Below are 24,246 nucleotides of genomic sequence, written 5' to 3' on the forward strand. Positions count from 1 at the left end.
ATGTGTTGACTGTAGCAGTCCGGGGTCAAACCGCCGACCTTCCAAGTGAGAGACAACTGACTTTACCGCTGAGCCACAGTTGCTAACATAAGCCACCGTGAGATATTCATCCTACGAGACTAAGTGAGACATAGTAAAAAACATGAGTGTCATAGTGGATCATTTTAATTGTTTTTTTGTTGTTGTTTTTGTCAAAATGTTTTGATAATCAGCCAATCAGGAGCTGAGATTTTAAACCACCTTGTGAATCAAACTACCCTCCTTTTTAATGAATCGCTCGCTGCATGCATCCTTCTCTTTATATCATACTCACACATAAAAACACAATGGTATGCCCTGTCGCTTATTCTACTCTCATTGTTCATCACACAATCATTCCGTCTTTACACACATTAGTATACTGTCTGCAAAAAAAACTCAACTTCAACTTTAAAGCCCTGAGGGAAAATTTGTTTTGCAGCCACGTAAAACCAGTAAACATTTAGAAAGCACAGGCACAGACTGAGGCACAAAAAACAGTAATAGATCAAGTGACAACAGGACGTAGAGAGAATGTAAAACCATTTTTAGAACCATCATTAAAACCATAAATAGTAATAAACCAGGAGTGAGCAGGAAATTGCTTCATCTACTGGGTCAGCTTTAGAAGTTTATTGCCTGAGTGATAAAATAATTTCTCCTCCTGTTGGACTTTGCCGGCTGGTAATCTAAAACTCCTGCCAGAGGCCAGGAGCTGAAATTCACCATGTAGAGGAAGTTGAGGACTCTGTAAGATGTCTCCAGCCTTATGTTGCTCTCTAAGAGAGGGTGTGACACGGATCAATTTTATACCAATGATCTCACTGGCAACTTCAATGATCCATTGTTATCTGTTCTTGTCCCCTAATGACAGGTAACCAAACAAGAAAATCATGGCAAAGGCGAGGGCCGATCTACCGTCTACCATGGAGGTGTAGAAGAGAGTCATCAATCTGCTGCACAGCCCAAACCAGTTGAGTTTCCTGAGGAAGTGCCGTCTTTGTTGTGTTTTTTTTCAGACTGCTTCTGTATTTTCTTTGAAAGTGAGCTTGTTATCAATCACAATACCCAGGTACTTATAACACTGGACTTGTTTGACAATCTCAACCTCAGTTTTAATTGGTGAATATGACTCGCCCACCACTGGGCCAAGTGCTGTGTCCCTCCCCTGTAACAGGCTGACTTGAGTGTGTCATCTGCAAAGAGAATGTGTCTTCCTGGCTGCGAACCTCTGCAGTCGTCAGTGTAGAAAATGTACAAGATAGGAGAAAGGACACAGCCCGGTGGCGAACCAGTGGAGGAGAGCAACACGTCAGGCAAAGACACATTAACCCTGACACCAGTGAGTCAAAATATAGATCCTCCTGGTCAAATATTACTCCAATACAAGTGAAAGTTGCACAGTCAAATTATTACTTGAGTTAAAGTACTGGAGTACTTGCTTTTAAAAACTACTATTATTACAGTGTTAAAAAAAATCTCAAAACGTTGCATTTTCACAACGCATGGGCGCAGTCAAGAATACATGGTTGAATCGTCCTCCTTCTCTGTCGTAGCCATCATTACCACCACTAAAGGAGAAATCTAAAAACAATGTATGTGCATGTGACCTTCAAGGTGACAGCATCATCAATCTCTATTCTCTCTATCTCACCAACTCTGTCATTCTCTTCCTCTCCTGCTCTTTTCCAACTAGTGCATATATGTAATCCCAGTTACGCACACAATAATCCTCTTTTATAAACAACATCAATCTTGTGTGTGGGAGAGTACATTGGTGTATATGACAGATTATAACGGTATGTGCGCGGGTTAGTCTGATTTATAGTCAAACGACCTCCTGAATACGCATGCAGATGTGTATGCATGTTTGTGCATGATCACAAAACGACACAGATTAAACACACACTCTGATGCTTATACACAAATTAAGACACATGCATACACAGACCGAACATGTTTAATACACACAAGAGATGTTTTCTTAAGACGTGTATCGCTTGTGAGATCATCTCCTCAGAGTTATAGAGGAGCACTGAGGTCAGCTGTATACATCCCACTTTATGAGGTTCACTTGAGTTATATACTGTAGTTTGCTTTGGTGATGAATGGAGTGTTTTCATGATTCCCCCACTTGTAATAGCATGGGATGAGTGTCATGTCATTATTGTATTAACATTACGCCTGAGTGTGTGTGTGTTGCGGGAGGCTTGTTGACCTTGGAGGCCTGGATCATCCTCCCTCCTCCGTCAGTGACACCTCACTGGTCCGGGCTATTGTTTTTATTAGCATGGTCTTGTTTTCGCATTCCAGTTTGCGATGAGTAGCCTGCAAGTTATGGAACAAACATGAACGCACACACTAGAGTTATCTCCTGTTCAGACCACAAAATATAAACAAAGTGGTTTAATATCTCTATCCACGACGAGTCTCGTCTAGGCCCTGGCAGATAAGCTTGTGCTATTGAAGAATGTCATGTCAAAAGTCTCACTCGCTTGTTACGATTCTACTATTTAATTAAATACGCTTACAGCTGCTTTGTTTTACAGCTGACTGACACAGAGGAAGAGAAAGAGAAGCTGCAGGTAGCTAAGGTCACCCCAACCTGAAACATGCAGCTTGACACTAAATGGCATACAACACATTATGGCGCCAGGTCTTATCAGGTAACCTTTCTGAACACTTCTCCCCCTCCCCTCAGACAGCAATACGACCTCTAAGATGGTAAATAGTGGCTTATGGGTATGTTTTCTGCTCAATTTCCTCTGTGTCATGGCTGTCCTTAAAAGGCCAGTGAGAAAGTTCTTCAGGCAGAGACATTGTGACTTTTCAACAGAGTGCATGTATTATTCTATAAATTAGTGCTCCTGTAAGATGAGATTTGAAAGTTGTTTCCTTTTTCTGAGGTAATTAAGATCTTTCACATAATTTGATTTAAGGGTTAACATTATATTTACATGGTCTCTGTTACTTTGACTCTGAAAGGTAACTATTTGACACGGTGCACTCTGTCTGTAAGGTTACTGATGATTAAGATTGGCGTAGTGATATTGTTTTACAACAGTGAAGCCATGTATCACAGAACATTTAAGGTGTACCAAGACACACCGAAGCCCCCGTGCTTTTACTTCACCCACATCCCGAAGGTATATTCAATTAAAGCAGCAATTTGCCCCTGGAAAAAGCCACTGCCAGTCAAAGCTGGGGTTCTTTGTAATCAATAGAAGCAATAATATTTGAAATGGGTGCTATACCCGCAGAGAAAGTTATGCAAACAGCCCGTGGGTTCGCCCATTCTACATTCCTACAACACCAAACGTGCATTGCGCCCCTCCCTCTGAAAGGAGCCCAGCGAGAGATGCTGGAGTGAAATACTACAGTTTTTGCTGCAACGGCTCAGAGCGGTACAGAATATGAAATACGCAGATAAATATACTGGTGAATCTTCGGGTCTGCAGTCTACATTTCAAACTAGAATTCATGCAGGCTTCAAAAATATACTTCAAAACACTGCAGCCTCAGCTGACTGGCAGAGTACGTGTGCTGGAGGACAAAAACAGCGCCTTGATTTGCTCAGTGATGCTATCTTCATCAGATAGCACAATGACACTGTCCTCATCAGATAGTATGTGTATGTATGTGTGCATATGTGCTGGATTGATAATATAGGAATGCTTACATGTACAGAAATGCACAAACACATTTGGACATTTGTCAGTGAGTCTATGTGACGAGTTGATCCCCTTGTAGATCAGTTGTTGCGTTGATATCATTGCCAACATGGCTCAGTACATCGTAATCCCTGGAGAGCAAAAAGAGAAGGAGATTCATCTAACCAAGAACATACAAACGAATGTGTTTCACAGACTCATATCAGCACACAATATGCCCACTGGCAGTCCTAATGGCTGCAGCTAGTGCATTCACTGACTTTCATTACTGTGGGAGATATAGAAGCATGCATAGCAGTGAAAGCTGGGGGAGCAAGCTTGAACTTGAGCATACTAAAGAGCCCATTAATCCTTTTTAATTCTATTAAGAATTGGACTGCAGCTGGATAAGAGACCAGCAGAGTTCCGGAGACTGTGTCTTTAATGCCTTAGAAACCCACAGCGAAAAAAAGCACTTACTTAACAAAAATTCATTTGCAAGGAAATTTCTTTTCCGCACGGATGAATCAATTCACAGCAGTGAGCAGCTTTGTAAATAAAGATATGGTGAATTTGTGAGGAGCTCGGGAAGAGTTTTACATATCCATCAAAAGGCCTGTTTCATTAAGCAGGGGCAGGGTTTCTTAAATGGAATTTGGCTGAGCTGCAAACGCCTTGAATGATGTTATCAATGTCAGACAAAAACATGTATGATACAAGTGTCCTTTCCTCAGACAGGAAGAGATATGCAGGTGAGCTACGTGCTTTCCGCAGCACACCTGATTTAGATCACCACTGCGTAGCGTCCGCTCTTGTATTTTTGCACCTGTTCAATTTCACAACGACCATAATCTTATCCAGGAATTCCCAAAAATAAATATGAGGAAGGAGGAAGAAAGAGAAAGTAAGGATGGTTTCCTTTCACAGTAAAATATCCGGACAGTAATGGTTTTCACCTGTTCAGATAAGCCTTCAAACACCCCCCATTTTTAATGACCACAGTGCCCCGCTCCTGCTCCTCCTGTGTGCACAGTCACAGCAGTGTAAACAGTGAAGCCCTCCTGCCTGAACCTCAGTAATCTGAACATATAGAATGTGCCTCTGCTTGTCGACCCCTATTCATTCCTATTAGGGCAAAGGGTTAGTGAGGAGGATGCCGGTCACAGTGTAAACCAGATGTCATGTTTGACAGGCTGTGTAAGCTCTGCTCAGCGGAGGAGCCTGCCTCTGGCCTGGCTCGGCTCACACACCTAAACACAAGACAATAACAAGGAGGGAGGCAGACGCAGATAGACAAGAACCTGTCACACAAGCGCCTCCATCAACGTTGCTCAGGAATGAAACGTGTCTCCTTAGCGACAGTATTATGAAACAAAACAGGCCTGAAAACCACCATCACATTCCTCCCCACCCTGACACCCCACGCCCATCACCCTCACTCTCTCCCATATCTACCGCCCCTTCTGTTCTGCCAGCGGCTCCATTACTCCCTCCCTTCATTACTGGGCCTGCTTCCTGCTCGTCTGTCCCCCTTACCTCAGCGTTATGCTCAAACCCATTACCGTAGCTCTCCCTCTTTCTGATCTGGGTTAGCTTTTTATTCTCCCCCCTTATCCTGGAAGTGGATCGGGGAGAGAGAAAGAAGAAAGGAAAGAAAATGCCTCAGACGCCCCAACCTGTATCTGGCTAAGCATCTCCATGGTAGCATGACCCCCTGAAACAGCTCATCATGCTCCAGTGCACTCAAAAAGGACTGAGAGCGAGGAAGGGGCAGAGCGAGGATGGGTGTAAAGGGGAGAGAGAGGGAGGTGTATTGAAAGAAGCTAAGGGAGCTATGGAGAGGAGGCTTTCAAACACAAGAGGTTAAATCACTTATCATTTCTGTGTTTACGTTTTTGTTCGGCACAGTTTTCCTTGCCTCCTCGCAGCGTCTGCTATCCTGTGTCTAAAATAATAATGGCTGCGTGCTGGCTGACTTAACTGTGCTTGCGAGTAGCCAGAGACGGCAGAGATGACATAAATATTGTGACATTGAGATTAAGAATGTGTGTGTCTGGTAGGTATGAGACGGGCTGCGGTGCATTCCACTTTTCCGACTCTAAAAAAAAACATAGAGGACAGAAAAACATTCAACATTCATTTTATTGGTTTGGTTTTTTGAGTACAGTGGTTATTTCTGCCTTTCTGGCATTCACAGACGACACAAACAAATTATAACAATAACTGGGAACACAAAAAATATAGCTTTCTGATAATATCTGTGGCTCAGTCTAGTAGTTACAACAGATACAATAGTAACTCTCCGTACCTGATCGACACAAACGTAAATACAAACACTTAATAAACATGTAAAAACTGTCCAAAACTGGAACTAATACTTTTGAAATTCTGTGTAGTTTATAAAATGACATAGCTATTTACATTCAATTTGAATAATTATCATTTCAAGAAAAAAAAGACAAACAAACAAACAAACGTTTATGAGTCTGCCATTAACAAAAATAAACACTGATTATTCAAACGTGTGATAAAATATAAAATATTGATTACAATTAGAAGGTTCCATTATGTACGTTCAAGTGCTATTAATAAAGATACGCAGGAGGGCCGCTGGGGCTCTCCTGTCAGAGTGGCATAAATCAAGGTGCAGCTCAGAGATTCGGGGGGCAAAGGTCAAAGGTTACAAAATTCAGTCAAGCCTCCACCTCTGAGACACTGTCAAAGTGGTTAGTACAGAAAAGTGGTCGTGATGTGGAGGGTCAGAGTCCTCCACGTCACTACCTGGGTTACACAAAAAGAGAGTTAACATTGTACAACAGCACAAATACTGTGTTTTTCTCTGCTTACATACAGATTATTAAGTCATAGTGATTTAGGCAGTCTGATTAGAGCAGCGGCGCATCCGGCCACTAAAGGTAAAGATGGTTAGAAATGAAGCCAGTGCTTGTTCCTTATCACTTCCAGTTCTGTCACTTGGTACAGAGCTGTCTTTACATCTGAGGTCTGAGAGTCTCAGTTCACAGCTGCTGGGGGATGTTTTCCAAGAAGAGCAGGGGGTCAAAAACAAAGAGGAGGCTGGCGTTTTCTCCTCTCCAACCCAAGACAAAAGAGTTCAGCTTTAAAAGCTAACTAAATGCACTGACCAAATGCCTCTATCACAGAAATAAACAGGTTCAAACTGGAAACTATCTACATTAGCAGCTTCTAACAATCCTCTTGAAAAATAGACATTTTATTTTTTATATATAAAAAAATATCTGTATATTTCTATGCAGTTCTTTTCACTGGACGGCTTTGACTTACAGTCAAATGTGCTTCTTGTGTTTCACGTGTGTGAGTGTGTGAACATGTTAGGTTACTGTGTAAGTGTAAATGTTTGCTTGTGTGTCACTATGCCCGAAAGAACAAGCATGTGTTAGATTGTACTCTTTAATCGTATCCTTCTCTTAGATTGATTCCCTTTCTCTCTTGTCTCTCCTCCTCATGTGTGCTATCTGACATTCTCCCCGTCTCCCTGCAGTCCATCTTCTCTTATCTTCTGATTCCTGGAATGATTGCACGTGCCTGCTAACAGACCGTTTGCTGGCTGGACAGCGGGCTCTCCAGGGAAATGCTAGTGGGAGACAGGTCTGGACGGGCGCAGGGCTTAAACATGGAGGAGATGTAAAAGGCCTGCAGACACAGACAAAAAACATGTCAGGAAATATACACAGACCACACATGCTGTCAATCATTCATTGTTTATATGCAGAGATCACAGTGAGGAAAATGAAGGCGAGAGCCTATTGTTTAAGCTAAATCAGTCGACAGGGAGCAGAGAGAACAGATCCTGTGAAGACAGAGATAACTGTTTTTTAAGACTGTTTAGACAACAGTGACTCCACATACCACCCAGTATGCAGTGAGCCCTCCTTGGATGAAGCCTGTGAGGACGTCAGTCGGATGGTGACGGTAGTCGGAGATGCGGGTCAGGCCGGTGTAGATAGCGATCATCACTAAGAGAAACTGTATTAGTGGGCGCAACAGCCGAGCTCCTCTCCATGACAACCGCGCCTGCAGGTAGAACTGCAAGAAAGAAGATAAATATTGTAATCATGTTAGTGAAAGGGAAAAGTGAAAATGTACATGCTGGAGCTTGCGTTGCAGAAATATAAACAGATCATGAAAGTATTATAATTCAAGCTCTATGACACAGACGGAGCTCTTCCAGTAAAACACTGACTTCCACTCAGTCTGTTACCCAGAGGGGAAAGACGAGCTTGGCATGAGTCCATTAACACTATCCAAACCCCATTTCCTCCTTTTGTCCATCCTCCTCTCCTGCAGCCACGCTGCTGCAGCGCAGAGTGGATATTTGTGTCTGTAAAAATGGGGTCACAGGGCGAGCGCGATGCAGCCTTATGAGGTGGCAGGAGGTCTGTCTGGACCCGTCGAACACTGGGGAGCACGTGTCCTACATTCCTGCAGTGAGGCCGACCCTCGCTGGTCCTTCTCTCTCCCCTCTCCTCTCCCGTCTGAGAGCAGGTGTCACTGTTCCTGCCTTAAACACTAGCAGCTGGCCACGGTCCGGGTGGCATGTAGCTACAGGTTTGACGCAATCTCTCCAGGCTGTCTACAGTCTGCTGAAACACTAGCTCGCAGCAAACTTGCATGCCAGTCTGTGTGTGTGAAGAAACAATGAAGTGGGATGCGGAGAGGAGGGTAACACACTGAGGCCACTTTTTCTCCCCCTCAGTGCTCTATCCTTTCATTCCTCTATCCAATCTCCTTCTCATCCTTGTTTTTGTCTCTCTGCTGAGAGGAGCTGCTTTTCATTTGAATTGTATAGAGCACAAGTGCAAATAAGGACGGCAGTGATTTTCTTTAATCCTGCCTTTAAATTTTACACAGGAACATCCTTACTTTACTCCCTCCTTTATAGTCGCACACAATTCAATATTTAAGTTACCAACAACTATAATATGAGGCTTAAAGATGAATATGGACATTTAATGGTTAATAATGTGCTTTTGTCTCCCTCTAACTGTCGTTCCTTTCCCACAATGCACCATGAGCACTGGGCAGTGCAGTGTGACAGAAAGAGGAGGATGAAGAGATGGGGGAGGCTTTGGTGGGGGGGGGGTTGAAAGGGGTTTTCTTACTGAAAGAAGCCTGTCGATCTCTCAGCAGGCATATTCAGCCCTCCTCCCCCTCCTCCAAATGAGACCCACAACAAGGCCTCCTCTGTCTGTGGAGTCTCTTCATCTATTCATGTTCCCCCGTGGAAAACATTCTCCCTCATTCTCTAACTCCCCCCCTCCCCTCTCCCCTCCGCCCCCTCCTTTCCTCTCTGTCTCTCTCGCTCTTTCAGTTTGAAGCAGGATGCCTTTGGAGGCTCGCTGCACTCAAAGATCTCCTCCTTCATGATCAGGAAGTGTGAATGTATTTAACAGCACATGTCTCTGTGTGTGTGTGTTTGCGCATGTTTAATTAGCTTATCTAGCTCAGAGTTGCACAGAGTGTTCCTGGCCTCCAGGGAATGGTGTTGTGTCTGATAGCTGAACTGACAGTGAGAGTTGTAATATTCCCCCAACACTGTAAACACATCGTGGAATACTGTAATTACACAACACAAGCTCAGGTGAAAGTGAAGGTCACATTCCAGATGGTTGTATGTGTTTGCATGCGTGTGTGTGTTTAACAGTTGGTTTGACTTACTGCCAGGTAGAGCATGGTGTACATTGCGAAGGAAGCATGGCCGGAAAAAAAAGACTTCCTGAAAGAGAAGGTCAATAAAAGACGCTGAAGGTTACACATTAACTATATGAGCCAAGCACCTTTAGTAAACAAAGCAAATCCTTTCTTAGGAGGAAACACTCATGCACACACACCTTGCTTCCTCCACCATCTTCATAGGAGTATGTTTGTCGCAGTCGACCCGTGGCACGTAGCTGCCGGGAGTGCAGTTGATGGACGCATATGTGATGTTACAGACGGACAGGAAGTTGGGCCGCAGACGCCCCACACTTAGCTTGGCCATATTGGTGAGAGACATACCCACGCAGCAACCAAACATGAAGCTTCCCAGCTCCTTGTACAGGCACGACACGTAGCAGTTTCGAACAAAAGCCCGGGAGTGAACACCTCGGAAACGCACGCGATAACATTCACCCAGAGCGATCTGAGAAGGATACAAGACAAGAGAAACTGGTTAAGTCATACAGTACAGCTGAGCAAACACTGAAACTGTTATAGAATGTTTGTTTAACTAAAACATATACGCTCCAACATATAAGTTGAGTGTAGCTATGAATGACTTGCCGTTAGCCCAGTGATGATTATACCCCCAGCAATGAGCAGGCTGTCGGGGATGGCCTCTTTATCCACGTAGGGATAAGTGATGCTGGAGTCTCCGCAGAAGAAGCCCCGCTGGTAGGGAGCCACCGCCTTCAGCTCACACGCAAAGAATGGGATGGAGGCTGATGAGATGTGGGAGAGAAAGGGAGGGGATGAGGGCAAAAATCAAAAGATGGTTTGATGAATGTCTGTGGGCGTGTGGTCTGTGCAACAACAATAACAAAAAGAGAGAGAGAGGTCGACAGAGTAAGATTTAGAGATACTCCTGTCTCACGGGAGCATGAGGGGCGCAGCTTTTAAAGGTGTCAGTCATCTGGTGGCATGATTTCTAGAATCCTGGGGGATGAAGCATTCCACACATAGCTGCTTCTGGCAGAGGATCAGGAGCAGGGGAGATGACGGACAGAGGAAGACAAACAGACGGGGAGATGGGCATGACAGTGGAGGATTAAGATGAGGCAGGAGGAAAAAGATATGGGAGGGTTTTGTTATACAGAAATTTTAATTAGGCCCGAAAGATGGGAATAAACTCAGTGTAGGAAAGGCGAGGTCTTCCAGTGAAAAGCAGTGACACAGAGTTCAATCTATCTTATCTTAGATTAATTATTGTCCTACATGTGTTTCCGACTGGTAACTTATTATAAGTTATCTGTATCAGGTTAAAGGGTGTCAAGGTCTGGCACACTTAAGCAAACAAACCACATCATGCCATGTGGTTAGAGTTCATTGGTTACATTTTAATAATGACAAAATCATGTGATTTTATCCCCAAAAACAGGGGCTAAGCCGCACAGCTTTTCATTTGAAGGGTACTTAAAACTAATGGCCAACAGCCCCGCATAAGCCTGCTCCATTTCTTTCCCCCTTATCCCATGTCCCCTTGTCACCCCATGGAATGCAGCGAGGACATGGGACTAATCATTAACCTCTGTGCCTCTTCCTGTCATCCCAGGCCTGCTGGTTGTTTGGAACGCACCCAGTCCAAAACACTGCTCCTGCCAGGGAATCTCTCAGACTACGTGCCTGTATGCACAAGCAGCACACTCGAAATCAGGCGAAAAAGGAACGACCAAAAAACACACTAACATGTCCTGAAGCACGATAAATGTACAATTCGTGACTGACAAAGTGCAGGTAATGAAAACCTAACCTACTAAACATATTCATGTGCACTTTCAGATATATATACACTGGCTTTGTTTCAGTTTCAGCCATGAGACCTGTACAGTCTAATAATAAAACTCAGCCCCGCTGACCTGATTAACAACGATAACAAGGGAAACATTCTATAGGTTCGAGACTATCGGCAGAAAAACACGTGAACTCTTCACAAACGTGACTACAGCAGAGATAGCTAGACTAGATTGAGAACGTAATACTGTAGTCAAAAGCTTGCGTTAATGACCTCTGAAGTTAGAGTCATGCTGCCCTGACAGAAAGACACAACATAGATAAAAACAGCCCACTCACATATATTTTAAGAGGAGCTTTAGGGAGGGAACCATGTTGCAGGCAGATAGCAGGAGCTGTGACGCCAACAAAGAGAGGGAGATAGGAAACACCTCTTATCTGACCCCGATCTCTCACTCTTCTCATTCGGTCGCCACGTTTGCAGGCTTCTATACAAACACACACCTAAGTAGCTCAGCCATGGACTGATGTACCACAAACAGGTCGCTAACAGGTGCATCATAACCAATAATCTTATATTGTAAGAATCTTTCGTGTAGTGTATAATATATCTGGTAATATTGAAAAAGTGTTCTTAATGTTATATATATATTACATAACATATCTTGAGGAGTATCAGGTTATCCTGATTAGTTCATATCAGCACAGATTGTTGCATTATTAGGTACATACTCAGAATGTCTCTTTGTCATTCAAATCTAAAAATAAATATCCTGAACGTTTCCGGGTTCCTTCCTGCCACCTGCATAAAACGCACTCTCCTGACCTCCTAATCCTAATCTCCATATCTGTGTGTATCATACATGTGTCATCTAGTTCATGTCTGAGTGAGTGTGGACTTTTTGTCTGTGGTAATAATGCACTTTGAAATATGTTTCAACTGAGAAAAACATTACCCAGCAAACATTCACGAGTGGCAGCTTGATGGCCTGACAAGTCTGATTGTTTGCATGAATTTGCATGTGTATGTTTGTGTGTGCGCATGTGTTTGTACAATGTGTGTACACAAGAGAAGGAGGGGTGGAATGATTGTGCCGCAGAGAAGTAAGTGTTTGTGAGTATGATGAAGTGAAGTCACTTTGTTCGGAGTACACTGCAGTTAACATTTTAATTTTGATATTATAAATTACACTTAATAATGACGTCACTCTTAGTCTCCTGATTAGTTGGGGTTTGCGGAAACAATCGCAAGCGGCGCCGAGTTAGTGACGCGTTTTCCATCACCTCGTAGTGGTTGGTCTGCCAGAGAGGGTAGGCGGAGCGAAGCAGCTGCTTACACTCTGCAAGTGTTGTGAGTAAACAGTAATCTACTATGGCTGAACAAACGAAGAAAAGTTTGATGACTACAGAACAACATAAACAAGTAAAAATCCAAAGAAAAAGAAACAAATTCGACGCTCAGATGAAACAAACAGTCTAAAAAGGAAAGCGGCTGCCAGCGAGGAAAATCAAGAGTTACAACCGTTACAATCAGAGCCAACTGTGGACATCACAAATGCGACACTGTTTGGATATCTGGGAAGTGTGCGAAAGAGAACTGAGATCTTCGAGATTGCCACTTTAAATTAACGTCCTCGGCTCAGGTTAATTTGGTGCTTTCCATACCATCTATAAAGAAACTTCTTGTGTCCACATCAGTTTCCACAATAAAGCCAGTCCTCTGTCAATAATCAATATTTTCCTGCTTTGACAGAGAGGTAAGGACAGATTCTCCATTAAGAACAGAACACTCTGCTGTTGGTGTAGGAACATGTTCTTCTTAAAGGATGGTCTTTAATACTTGAAGAGGTCTAATGGGAAACATGTTGCTGAGCCAGATTGCAGCACATTTTATGACCGCCGGGCTTCACACGCTGATGGCTTGCATTGTTTTCCAACTTTTTCATGACGTCCACGGACAGACTTGGCATTAAAACTCAGAACCAAAGTTCACTTCACTGTGGCAAAGCTGTTTGCTAAACTTCTCAATAAGATAAATCCACCCAAAATAACCGCAACCTGAGTTATGTCACAAATTCTCAGAGTTTTGCAATAGGTAAAGAACAACGCGATAGTGCCAGAAACCACGTGCAAACTAATGTCCTATATAAATTACAAGCTCCTGTTTCACAGTCAACCTCCATGCTTTACAACTACATTAAAACTGTTTTCACAACAAGACACAAAAACCCTTCAGAGACCTTCGCATCATCTGTCAGGCAGCTGTGAGCAAACCTCTGCACCTGGCCAAGACGTGCTCAAAAGAGAGCCGGGGCCAGGAAAGCCTGCGAGGGGACCGAAAAGGAGGCGGAGGAGTGGGCTGGCTAACACAGCCGGGCCAAAATGTGCTGCTCGCTGGGTCTGACACTCAAAGCAGGAATGCTTTCAAATAGTCAAAAGGGATAGAAAGAAAGAAGGGAGGGGGGGAGAAGAGAGGGAGGGAGGAAGGAGAAGAGGAGGAATGAGAGCAGAGGGGATATGTGCCTCGCTCTGAGAAACTCTTCTGGTTCTAATTTACACATCTATGACCACAGCCCAGAATGAGCTCACTGTGAGAAGAGAACAACAACAACTCAGAGCAAAAGTGAAAAAGACTTGTGTATAGAGTGAAAAGGGCCGAGTACAAAAAGGAGAGCAGATGGTAGTTATTCATCGATGTGCTTCATGGTCATGTTGCTAAACATCTGCTGATCAATACAGTCAGACTGACAACTCGGCTAAAATGCGTGGCCTGAAGGCTAGAAAATTGACATATGGGGATGAGGGCAGTAAAATCGGGGTGAGAGAAAACTGGAGCGATGGAGCCAAGAGAGATGCAGCATGGGTTTCTCTACGAAGAACAGCAGACGGAGGCGATTAGTGGTGGTTCTGGAATGTGAGGGTCAGAGATCTGGGCTCTGCTGGGACCCGCTCTGTAAACACGACCCCACCTCAACCAGCAGAATATCCCCTCCAACACACATGCAGACTCGCATATGCAGAAAAAACCACACTGGGATGCAAACAAACCACATAGACTAACAGACAACCAAACAATCCCACCCAAAACCCACCAGCACCTCAAAGAAAAACGAACCAACCAAATAAACCACACTAAAGCCAAACAAGCCCAAAGACATGCATTGGGGCGAACGCACGCTGACTATCACAGACCTCAATGAACTCATGTGCATGCAGCCTGTGCAGCCTCATAGATTAGGATGACACTCAGCCTAAAGCTATATCAAAGCCCCAGTAATGGGCATCAGCCTCATCGCATCAATAATATTTGACTGTCCAGGCCTTGTTCTACTTTTTCCCTTCAATAGGACAGACAATAAGTGACCTGTCAACACAGGTCCATCTGGCCTGCAGCTCCGGACTGGGCAGCGCCTGGGCTGCAACCCAGCTTGTTACAGCACCCTTCAGGGGTGGTCCGTCCACCCTCGCTGGGCCCCCCACCAGCTCGCATGTGCCAATGTTTCCTAACGAAAGTTTAAGCTGCTTGTTTGCCTTTTGAGTCAACCTTGCAAAAAAAATAATAAGCTGGTGAACCGAACTGCGAAGTGTCGTAATTTGAATCTTTGCAAGCATGATAATCCGCGGTTACGACATTACAAGAAGCAGTGCGACTGCCTGCCTGACATGCTCAGAAAACAGCAGTCTGCATTTGGGCAGGATGGGCTTGTTCAATTATTCATGCAGTGATGACTTTCACTGCACAGAGCTGTCTCCATAAGCTAGCCTTGATTTGTTCTCTCATATAATCACTATTTAGTTTGAGTCAGGTACTTTAAGGGCAAAGCCAAGTCTTTAATGTTCCACCTGATAGCAAAAAAAGTCTTTGTTTGGGGACGCAGTCTGGGAAGAGACTATATGCACAAGCACACACACACACACTGTTGTACTGAAGGGCAGGTAACACTTAAACAAGAGGTGAAGTCATTCGTACCAAGGCTGTGATTATCATCCTTGGTGGCCCCAATCCAGGTAGTGAAGAATTTGGATAAGGGGGATAAGGGTGAGTGGTTGCCCCTTACTCTGAGACATCCATTTCTTTTCTCCTAATTGGCTGGATTGCTCTGATCGCCTGATCTGTTTGGTCTGCCCTGATGGCGGCACAAAGAAATGAATCAGTGAAGAACAAAGAGACACTGAGGAGCCACAACAGTCCTAGTATCAGCTAGCATCAACATCTGCTGCTGCAGGACTGCAAACAATATCTTTAAGGAGACACCCACTGCACTGTGTTGATATCAAATTCAGGTGATCCAAGCTCATATGTTGGTCCTACATATGGTGCATGTATCCACTTTATATACAGTGGGCAAAAACAGGGCATCCAGAGCAAAACAAACAGCGAGCTGCAAGTGCTCTGCTCACCAAAGATGCTATTATTTATTTAAGCTTTTGATGCACAAACTAATAATCTCACACAGAGCAAAGGGCAATGTTTCTGTACCTGTACCCTCCACCATACACAAGGAGAGCTCTTGCTTGCTCCCTCCATTGGTAATGTTACTGCTGGCCAGTGGAGACATGCTTCCCACAGCTGCTTCTGTTCTCTCCACACTTCACTGACCTGCTTCCTGGAGCCCGGCTCTGGAGTTCAGGGCATGAGCGGTGAGGTCTAAAGTGGGCTGTCTGTCTGCTCTGTCTGATTCAGCAGGAACATAAAGGACCCGCCACTCTGGTATGCACCTTGGAAACTTTTAAAGCAGCTCTCTGGTGGGTTTTGCGGTGTGAAGGTAAGGGCGTGCGCTGTGAGGTGAGCGCTGGGTTGAAAGTACAATGCGAGAACAACACGGGGTTGTGGCGAGACAGCAGGGGAGGTATTTGGCATGGGGCGGCCTGGTTGTGCTGGTGCTGTAAGTATGGAAAGAGTGGAGGGCTGCTGGGTTGTTTTGTCTGTCTGGTTTTGGTTTGCACAAAGTTGGAACAACTTCAGAGTGAATCTTGAGAGGACGAAGGGAGGGAAGGCTCCAGCAGGTGAAAAGTGACACAATGATAAAATAGTCCTGATGATAAGTTAGCATGCCATGGCGCCAAGGGGGGGCTCGCTAAGTCTCCTAATGGGGGGACAGAGAGAAGACGACGAGTCATTAGTTCTGACAGATGCAAAGTATGCGCTACAGGCTGTAGTGGGACTCAGGTAGATACTTTGATAGGAAACCTTGCCAAAGCCATTCTAGCTAATGAGCATTGAGTATTATAGTAGCGCACACATCTTTATTCAATCATTACAGCTAATACTATGGACAACCTCGGGCACTTATGGAACCGTCATCAAGGAGAAGATTACAGCTGCCTCATTAAAAGTACATTTGAAGCTATTTGCTGAACAGTTCCTATCCCTCTCAGAGACACTTCCTCACGAGGACAAGAGCAGACAGCTGTGGATAAGTTCCCTCAGGCGCCCCAGGGTCTGACTTCTGACCCCTACTGTAAATCCTCAACCCCTTCCCTTCTCCTTTTCCACACCTCACTCCACTCTCCCACCCCGGGGCTGTTCACTCGTTCAAGCTCTCACTTGCCCCTCAGCCTCCAGGCAACTGAGACATTTCTTAGGGCTTGAGCTGGCTCTGCTGTGCTAATGGCTGAAGGAAGACGTATTGACAGCAGAGTACATGTGCCTAATACGTCCAAGGAAGGGTGCAGCTAATGGATTCCTGAACCTCTGCAGTAATGTCAAATGGGAAGGAGATACATTACTAACGAGGGAGAGTACGCAAAATCACTTCTTCCACCGGCTAATGATTTGTCTGAGCCATTTTTAATGGCTCTCCATCTGTCAGCGGCAGAGTGACGCCAGCGTGTTCCATAACTTCAGAGCGAGTGTGATCAGGGCCTAAAGCGCGCAGCAAAAACAGGACCGGCAAATTTGTCAACAAACAGCACGCACATGGCAGCCGTAGTAGGGTGTCCGCATAAGCAGCTATGATGACGCATACATACAAAAACACCCACACCCACACTTTTACTCATAAACACACACACACACACACACATAGGAGACAATTTAATATCCCCGGCTCTATGTGCACCGACATGCTGTGACGTGCTGTCCTCTCGCTGTCTCACTCACTTGGCAGCTTTCTCTGCCAAAAGAAAAGAAGCAGGAATCCTCTAACATAAACCCGCCATCCGCCCAAAACACACATGCAGACATAAAACACACACACGCACTCACACACCTATTACATTGCTGGAACACCTTCAGTCCTAAAATAGAGTTCGCCTGGAGAAAAGAGGAGGAAAAAAAGGGGACAAGGGGACAAAAGCAGAGATTAGCCGGAAAGAGGGGGCCCTTTTCGGATTCAGATCACTGAGGTAGATACAAGTCCTCTGGTCCTGGCATGCTGCTTCACGTCTAGAACAAAAACACACCATCACACAGAATAGTGATCAACGGATTGCAGCTTGTCTCTCTTTCTACGACTGACTAAAATCATTTGTGATATATATCTACAGTTTGAATCACTCTCCTGTTTGGAATTATTTCAACACAGCCTGTGAACGTGTGAAACTATTTCCCAATTAACCTCTACACAAAGGTCAAGCCTAGGCACTCATAAAGTTCCTCTCAGCTGTATAAGCTAATGGCGGGTTTTCAAGTGCCAATTCCAATTGTTTCCCAATGACTCTTAAGAGAGTCAATAACTGGCTTTATTGGGGTGATGACAGAGTCAGGACCACCTGCGCAGGAGGGAGGCCTGTCCCTGCATGCTCAGCAGATATGACAAACAGCAGACACCTCCTGACCTCTGGGTGGCTGGACGTTTGATGTTAGACGAAGCCACGGGGCACAGATTCTGTCAGCTCTCTGCAGGTTAGACCCCTACAGTCGCAGCTGGAATGCATGCACGCATAAAGACACACAAGCAGACACTTGCAATCTGCAGCTTCCATGCAACCCGCTGACACTGAGCTGAACCAGAACGATCCGTCTCTGCGAAGCATGTGCATGTCAGGACAGCCAGATAAACAGCAGTGACTTATTACTGTAGTACACTGTCAGACGGGCCCCATGTTGAGCAAGAGTAGGTAACATGAGTCAAAGCCTCAGTTAATGTCTCGAATATGCCAGCATTCCAAATAAATTAAAGCTCATTCATTATATCACACTGTACTACATTTGTGTCATATTGTGAAGTTACACATGAGACGGTGCAATCCTCAGATCATGGTGGAATCCCTCTTCAGCTGATAACAGAATGACGACGGGACGCTTCAGGGGAAATTCCACACGGATATAAGTGAATGAGCCCCTTTGCAGGAGGAATAATGCCGGCGGGTCAACTGTCTGAGCCACTCTGATGATGCCATTTTTTTGGGGGGGAAAATTGAGTTACTCATAGATAAGAGTGTTAAGCTAAATGAAGGGCCCAATTCATTTCTAATAAGTGAGGCATTCACTGCAGAATGCCCGCAGATGAGTCAAGATCAGGCCTCTGCAGATAACTGAGCCATGATGGTTAACAGGGCAGAGGCAGACAGGAAGCAGCCAGTTATCTGTTAGTAATCTAATAACTCAGGCAGGGGCAGGAATTGGTGTAACAATACGTGATATTGTGGTAGTATTGCACAGAGTATAAGGACTTAATCATCACATGCATTGTTTAAAGTGGTTTTAAAAGAGTCTCAGTTTAATGCTGATGTCTCTGTGTGACCTAATAAAGCAAACCAGATCACAGGTGAGAAGGCTGGCCATCACTATAAGGTTATTCCTCATGCCTGTCGCCACTGTCACCTGGTCTTTTACGGCATGTAGACCGACGAGACAGTATTGTTATGTTCCATGGAAAAGTTTTGCAGCAAGTAGTTCTTTAGCAAGATTAAAGGCGGCACGAGGAGATTTTTCTTTCGAGAAACCTCTGCATGCAGGGCCAGATCAGAAAAGAGATAAAAAAAGAGAATTGATTATAGAACTAAAATGCAAAAATGGACGTTGATAGACTACAGGCGAAAATAACCTTGGTTGGAAACCAATCCTGATTTCATCCTCCTAAGTAGGTATGTAATCTTTCTATTGTACTCATGAATGACTTGCTAAACTTTGCTATGGAGGTCATAGGTAATTTGACTGTAAATCAAGTGTCTCATTACATAGCAATCCTGTTGCTACAGACTTTTATCTTGCTGTTAGCTTATCGTTATGAAGACGTAGCAAGCTAATAACAACAGCTTTATCAACAATATCTGTTAGCTGTAGGCTACACTAGGTGTATAACCAGTACTAAAAAAGTTTCCCTCTGTCATATTAATCTCAATCTCATAGCTACACATCCTTCATCCAGCTGTTTTAAAAAAACAATCACTCTTTCTTTCACTCACTTCTTAAACAAATATACATGCTAGTAGCTCGAACAATATCTGACATTTGTTTTGTCCACATGAGTCACCAGATAAAAGTCCTTCATGCTCTTTTAACAGGTTGTAAAAATGTCAACATCAATCAAATCAAATGAGGACTTTGGATTATAGCAAGGTGATTCCCTTTATTTAGCAAAGTATATTCAGTCACAAGACTCACTTACTCATAATCCTCTCAGCTGTGTCCAGCTTGAGGCTCAGTGGCTCAGTGAGTGCTGTAATCTAGTAAGATGGAGATAAGAGCGGCCACCGGCCAGGCCATGAAATTTTGTGAGAAAGCATGTGGCGTGCTCAGCGTGTGTCTAAAGAGGAGAACTGAGAGACACTATTTCCTCTGTCGCGGTGACTGATTCTGTGTCACTGCTAGCCACTTCCTAAACACAAAACAAAGCTGCTGAGTGAACAGCTAATAGCATACCTGCAGGGGTCAAGAATAACACGACAATGAAACTAACTGCCTCACACTGTTGTTTTTTTACTGCCAGGCTCCTTCTTCTGCTTTAACTGCCAACCAGGCTGAGACCTGTCCGTCTGCCTAGACGAGTTCCACCTCTCGTGTTTGCTCCTGGTCCAAATAACCGCTCACTCGCACAACACCGATGCTCCCTTCCCTCTTATAGTCATGTGAGATTACGACATAGAACTTCACTAAATATTACAATTCAGCACAAAGCAGGTGCAAGAGTGAACCTGAGAACCTCCAGTAGTGTTTCAGAGGACGATTACATCACATGATTATACATTACATACAGAAGAGGTGGAAAGTAGTTAAGACATTTTACTCCAGGAAAGTAAAAGTCCAGGATAAATACCAGTACTGGCATTTTACTGGAGTATTCCAAATTAAGTCAGACATTTACACCACAACATCTAAGAGAGAAAATAGTTCATTTTCTGCTCTACATTCCTCTCACAACTTCAGACAGTGGATTCTTGACTGATTCAAATTACACATATAAACATTAAATCATTATCTCCTTAAATATGATGCATTACATTAAAGTTATCTTTTTTTGGATTGCTTTCAAGTATTATTGCTTTACTTTTTTTATGTAATATTTTGACATTTTTGACAGTTTGTATGTTGGTTTTGCCACTTCTGAAAACTTTCTTTCAACGAAAGGTTCACTATCACTTTCAAAACAAGGTATTAACTAAGGGAACAATGAGAGAAGGGGAACTGTATTTATTTCCTTTCTGAACTGGTAATTTAACCTATAAAAGTGACTTTTTTTCTGCTCCAAACTGAATCAAAACATGTTTAATCACACAGAGGTCTCTGAAATAGGCCTACATGTTTGCACTGCTACTCTTCGTTCTATGTTTAAGAGGTGACTGCTGGCCGATGCACAAAATAAGAAAGGTCATCGTTGCATTTTGTGAAAGTTGGCACTCTAATTTAAACATGTGTCAAATACAACAAGTGAGTGATTATAACAGTAATCGGAAATAGCTTCTTAAATAACTTCTAAATGGAGTCTTAAATAGAAAAACTTTATAGAGAAATTTTTGACCACTCCTTTATTATTGTGCTGACTGTGGCCCCTATGTTGTTATTTTGTATAGAATTATAAGCCTGTGCAGCCTCCCAGCTGAGCACTGTTAATTATTTGTGGCTGAAACTCGGTGATCCTGCAGTGAGAGATGCTAAATCGTTCAGTGAACAGCGGTCACTTTCGGCACGACAACACAAGCACGGGGCATGTTTTTATCCCAATTCCCACGTTCTTCTCCAGGGAACTTTGGGGTTTCCATGGGAACTGATGAATTCCCGGGACAACTCCACTCCTGCCAGCTGAGCCCCCCTCCACCCTCCCTCCCTTCTGCCCCCACGTGCACAGAAAGTTTTTCTGCCTTTTTGACCAGTTTCAGTTTGACTTGTGGAAAAATGCTTTGCAGCTTCGTTTACTTTAACAAAACCTCATCCAGTGTTTTTTTCCAACCGAAAACCAGCTTCGTTTAACCTCCTTCTGACCTCTAAGAAGTTAATACTAAGCTGTTGACATATATATGCAACTAAAAGACAAGGTGACAGAGGTGTGTGGGTCCTTCCAAATATCAATAGTTGATTTAAAGCTTTATAAAGGGGGTTAATTGATTTTTATTGCATTTAAATTAGAGTAATGGTTGCTGAACATGAAAACTTTTAATTTAATTGAAGTAAATACACCCATCTTACCGACAAAAAGACATATTACATCCAAACCGACGAGCATCCTCCTCTTGGTGCAAAGCGATTTTTCCTCCTCAGGTTGGGCGAGGAAATGATTCCCAGCACCGTTCTCTTTCCCTTCTCCGGCCCCTCCAGTATCTGCCAGCCGAAGCTGGAGCTCTGCGTCCCGGGGCAGTGTGCTGCTGTTGGTACCGGTGGAATTGAACTTTTGCATGTCTTTAGCGAAACAACCTAATGACAAATTGTTCAAAAAAGTAGTTGCAACGACTTTGTTTTGTCGTGGCTAGCTGGTGTATGATGAAAATTCCCGAAACTTTTCAGTCCATCCGTCCTCGGTGCAACAAATCCATGTCAACGAAAGTTTGACAGCAGCAGACCCCGGTCAACCAGCCAACTGCTAGTTACTGAGGTAACGTTATACGCCTGACAGTAAAAAACTAAATAGAAAAGAAAATGAGAGATGGGCGCTAACTTGAAATAGGAGGGGAAACTAACATCCGAGTTAAATCCAACTCAGTTCTTACTGAGGGGGAGCGCGTTGTTCTCTGAGCTCTCAACGTTCTGAACGAACCAGCATTCACGTTTTTGTTAAACAAACATGAATGAACAACAAAACGTTTTCAAAATAAAGCGCTCTCATTGGAGAACGTTGGTCCCGCTGTTGGTCGAGTTATTACGACACATTTATTTTGGTAGTAAAATCGCACAGTTTCCGGTGTTATTCAGTTTAACTTGACGCAAATACAGTCCTGAAAAGCCTCCGCGGCAAATCCCAATAAAATCAATGTGTAACGATGAGACTGGAGCTCACAACATGTTCCATCCACCTGACCTGACAGCTGTGTAACGACTGCCCCTCTTCACTGAGATGTCTCATGGCCCATTAAACAGTCCCACCCATGTAAAGACACGTCCCACATACAGTTCCAGCCCTTCTTTAGAGTAATAACGCATATGTAAAGGGATTTAAAGTTTCTGTGCAGAAAATGAACATCTTTAAACAAAGCTTTCAATTGTCTAATATCGATAATATCGGTGGTGGTGATTTCATTTTTCCAACTCAACAAAAAACGTAATTTTATCGTACGTAATCGAGGCCTAGGCTATTTATTGCACCGTCAGTGCCCTTACACGTGCAAGACTGCCTGGATATTTAATTTTTCCACAATATTGACAGTTGTCTGCTGCTAATGTAGTAAACAGATAAATGGGCCTATAGGCTACAGACAAATCACAATATGAACACATGATTAAGTATTTCCCCTCAGGAAGCTCATTACAGACTTACATTTATTATAGTTAATTAAATGCATGTTGCACATTATTTTATTTGTGAAATTAATCAACTGTATATGTCATTTGATTGACCTACTGATTGATCTTCAGTGATGCCTTGTTCACTGTGTGTGAAGGCCTGTGGGTAAGAGTTTTTCTGCCACCTAGTGTAAAGACAGAGGCACAGCAATCTTTTTTTGTGTTAATGACAAATATTTTTGAGCTTTTACTCAATTTGGAAACAGATGGCGTTACAGTATAGTGAAAGCCAAGAGTATGGAGGCCAAGCATGGCAATTTTTTAGATCACAATTTAATTATCTTTTCTTGAGAATACAAACTTGTCACTATATCACATGTTCACAAAAACAAAAGGTTGTTTCCTCTTTTAACTATTTATATTATCAGAGCTATGTCAGCACAAAGATGGTGTTATGACCATAAACTGAAAAAAATACACATCATGGAGTATACATTATTGTCAACGCATAAGACTGCACTACAATGTAGGTCTTACACAGACTGTTCAGTTAAAGTCCCCCTCCAGTGAAAATCAAGTGTTTAACCTTGTAAACATACTCCATGTGGTATTTTTCATGTGCTACAGGACATATCAGGGACAACATAAGCAAGTCAAGTCAAGTCAAGTTTTCAGATCGTAGAGCCCTGGCAGGTATATAAGGAGTGATTAGAGGTGATACGTATGATGGTGCAAATCCGTGTTATATTTTGTAGGTTAACAGCCAGTGTAATGAAATAAGAACCAGGGTTATATGATCAAGTTTGAACTAGTTGTAATTTTCTAGTAGTTGATTTTGGTAGGCCGGAGAAAAGTGTATTACAATAGTCAAGTCTAGATGAGATAAAAGCAGGAATAAGTGTTTCAGCATCAGCCATGGAGAATGTGACGGACCTTGGAAATGTTTTGTAGGTGGAAATATGCAGTAATATTGTTGACATGTTCTTCAAATGAGAGATTTGGATGAAATAGGACACAGAGGTTTCTATACGAGTACTTCCTGAAATTACTGAGCCAAACCTGTTCAGAGTGAGATCACAGAAATTTGTTCTAATCTGGTTCGGACCAATAATTATCATTTCTGTTTTCTCTGCATTTAGAAGAAGGAAGTTAGCTGACATCCATTGTTTGATTTCGGGGACTACGCTGATTCAGGAATTTTCAATGAGGGCGAAGGAGGATTTTTACAAGGTAATTAAACATATTTTGCAGAAAAAAACATATCAGACACAATTTATTATTTCAAATTTTTAT

At 43.4% G+C, this 24,246-nt stretch overlaps 1 protein-coding gene across 1 annotated transcript; it reads right to left on the bottom strand.

The window, feature by feature from the left end:
* Window positions 1-5,792: 5,792 nt before the first annotated feature.
* Window positions 5,793-22,521, bottom strand: ppap2d (phosphatidic acid phosphatase type 2D). Its single transcript, XM_069674734.1, has 6 exons — window positions 21,706-22,521; window positions 9,969-10,126; window positions 9,539-9,828; window positions 9,366-9,423; window positions 7,557-7,733; window positions 5,793-7,340 (listed from the first exon to the last, which is right to left on the bottom strand). Exons 1-6 carry the CDS (start codon window positions 21,911-21,913, stop codon window positions 7,236-7,238), a joined length of 996 nt encoding a protein of 331 aa, XP_069530835.1. The 5' UTR covers window positions 21,914-22,521; the 3' UTR covers window positions 5,793-7,235.
* Between the last annotated feature and the right edge of the window lie 1,725 nt (window positions 22,522-24,246).

Source organism: Semicossyphus pulcher, unplaced genomic scaffold (genome assembly GCF_022749685.1).
Source record: "Semicossyphus pulcher isolate SPU_LCO1_2020_fin unplaced genomic scaffold, fSemPul1.0.p SCAF_23, whole genome shotgun sequence".
Classification (NCBI taxonomy): Eukaryota; Metazoa; Chordata; class Actinopteri; order Labriformes; family Labridae; genus Semicossyphus; species Semicossyphus pulcher.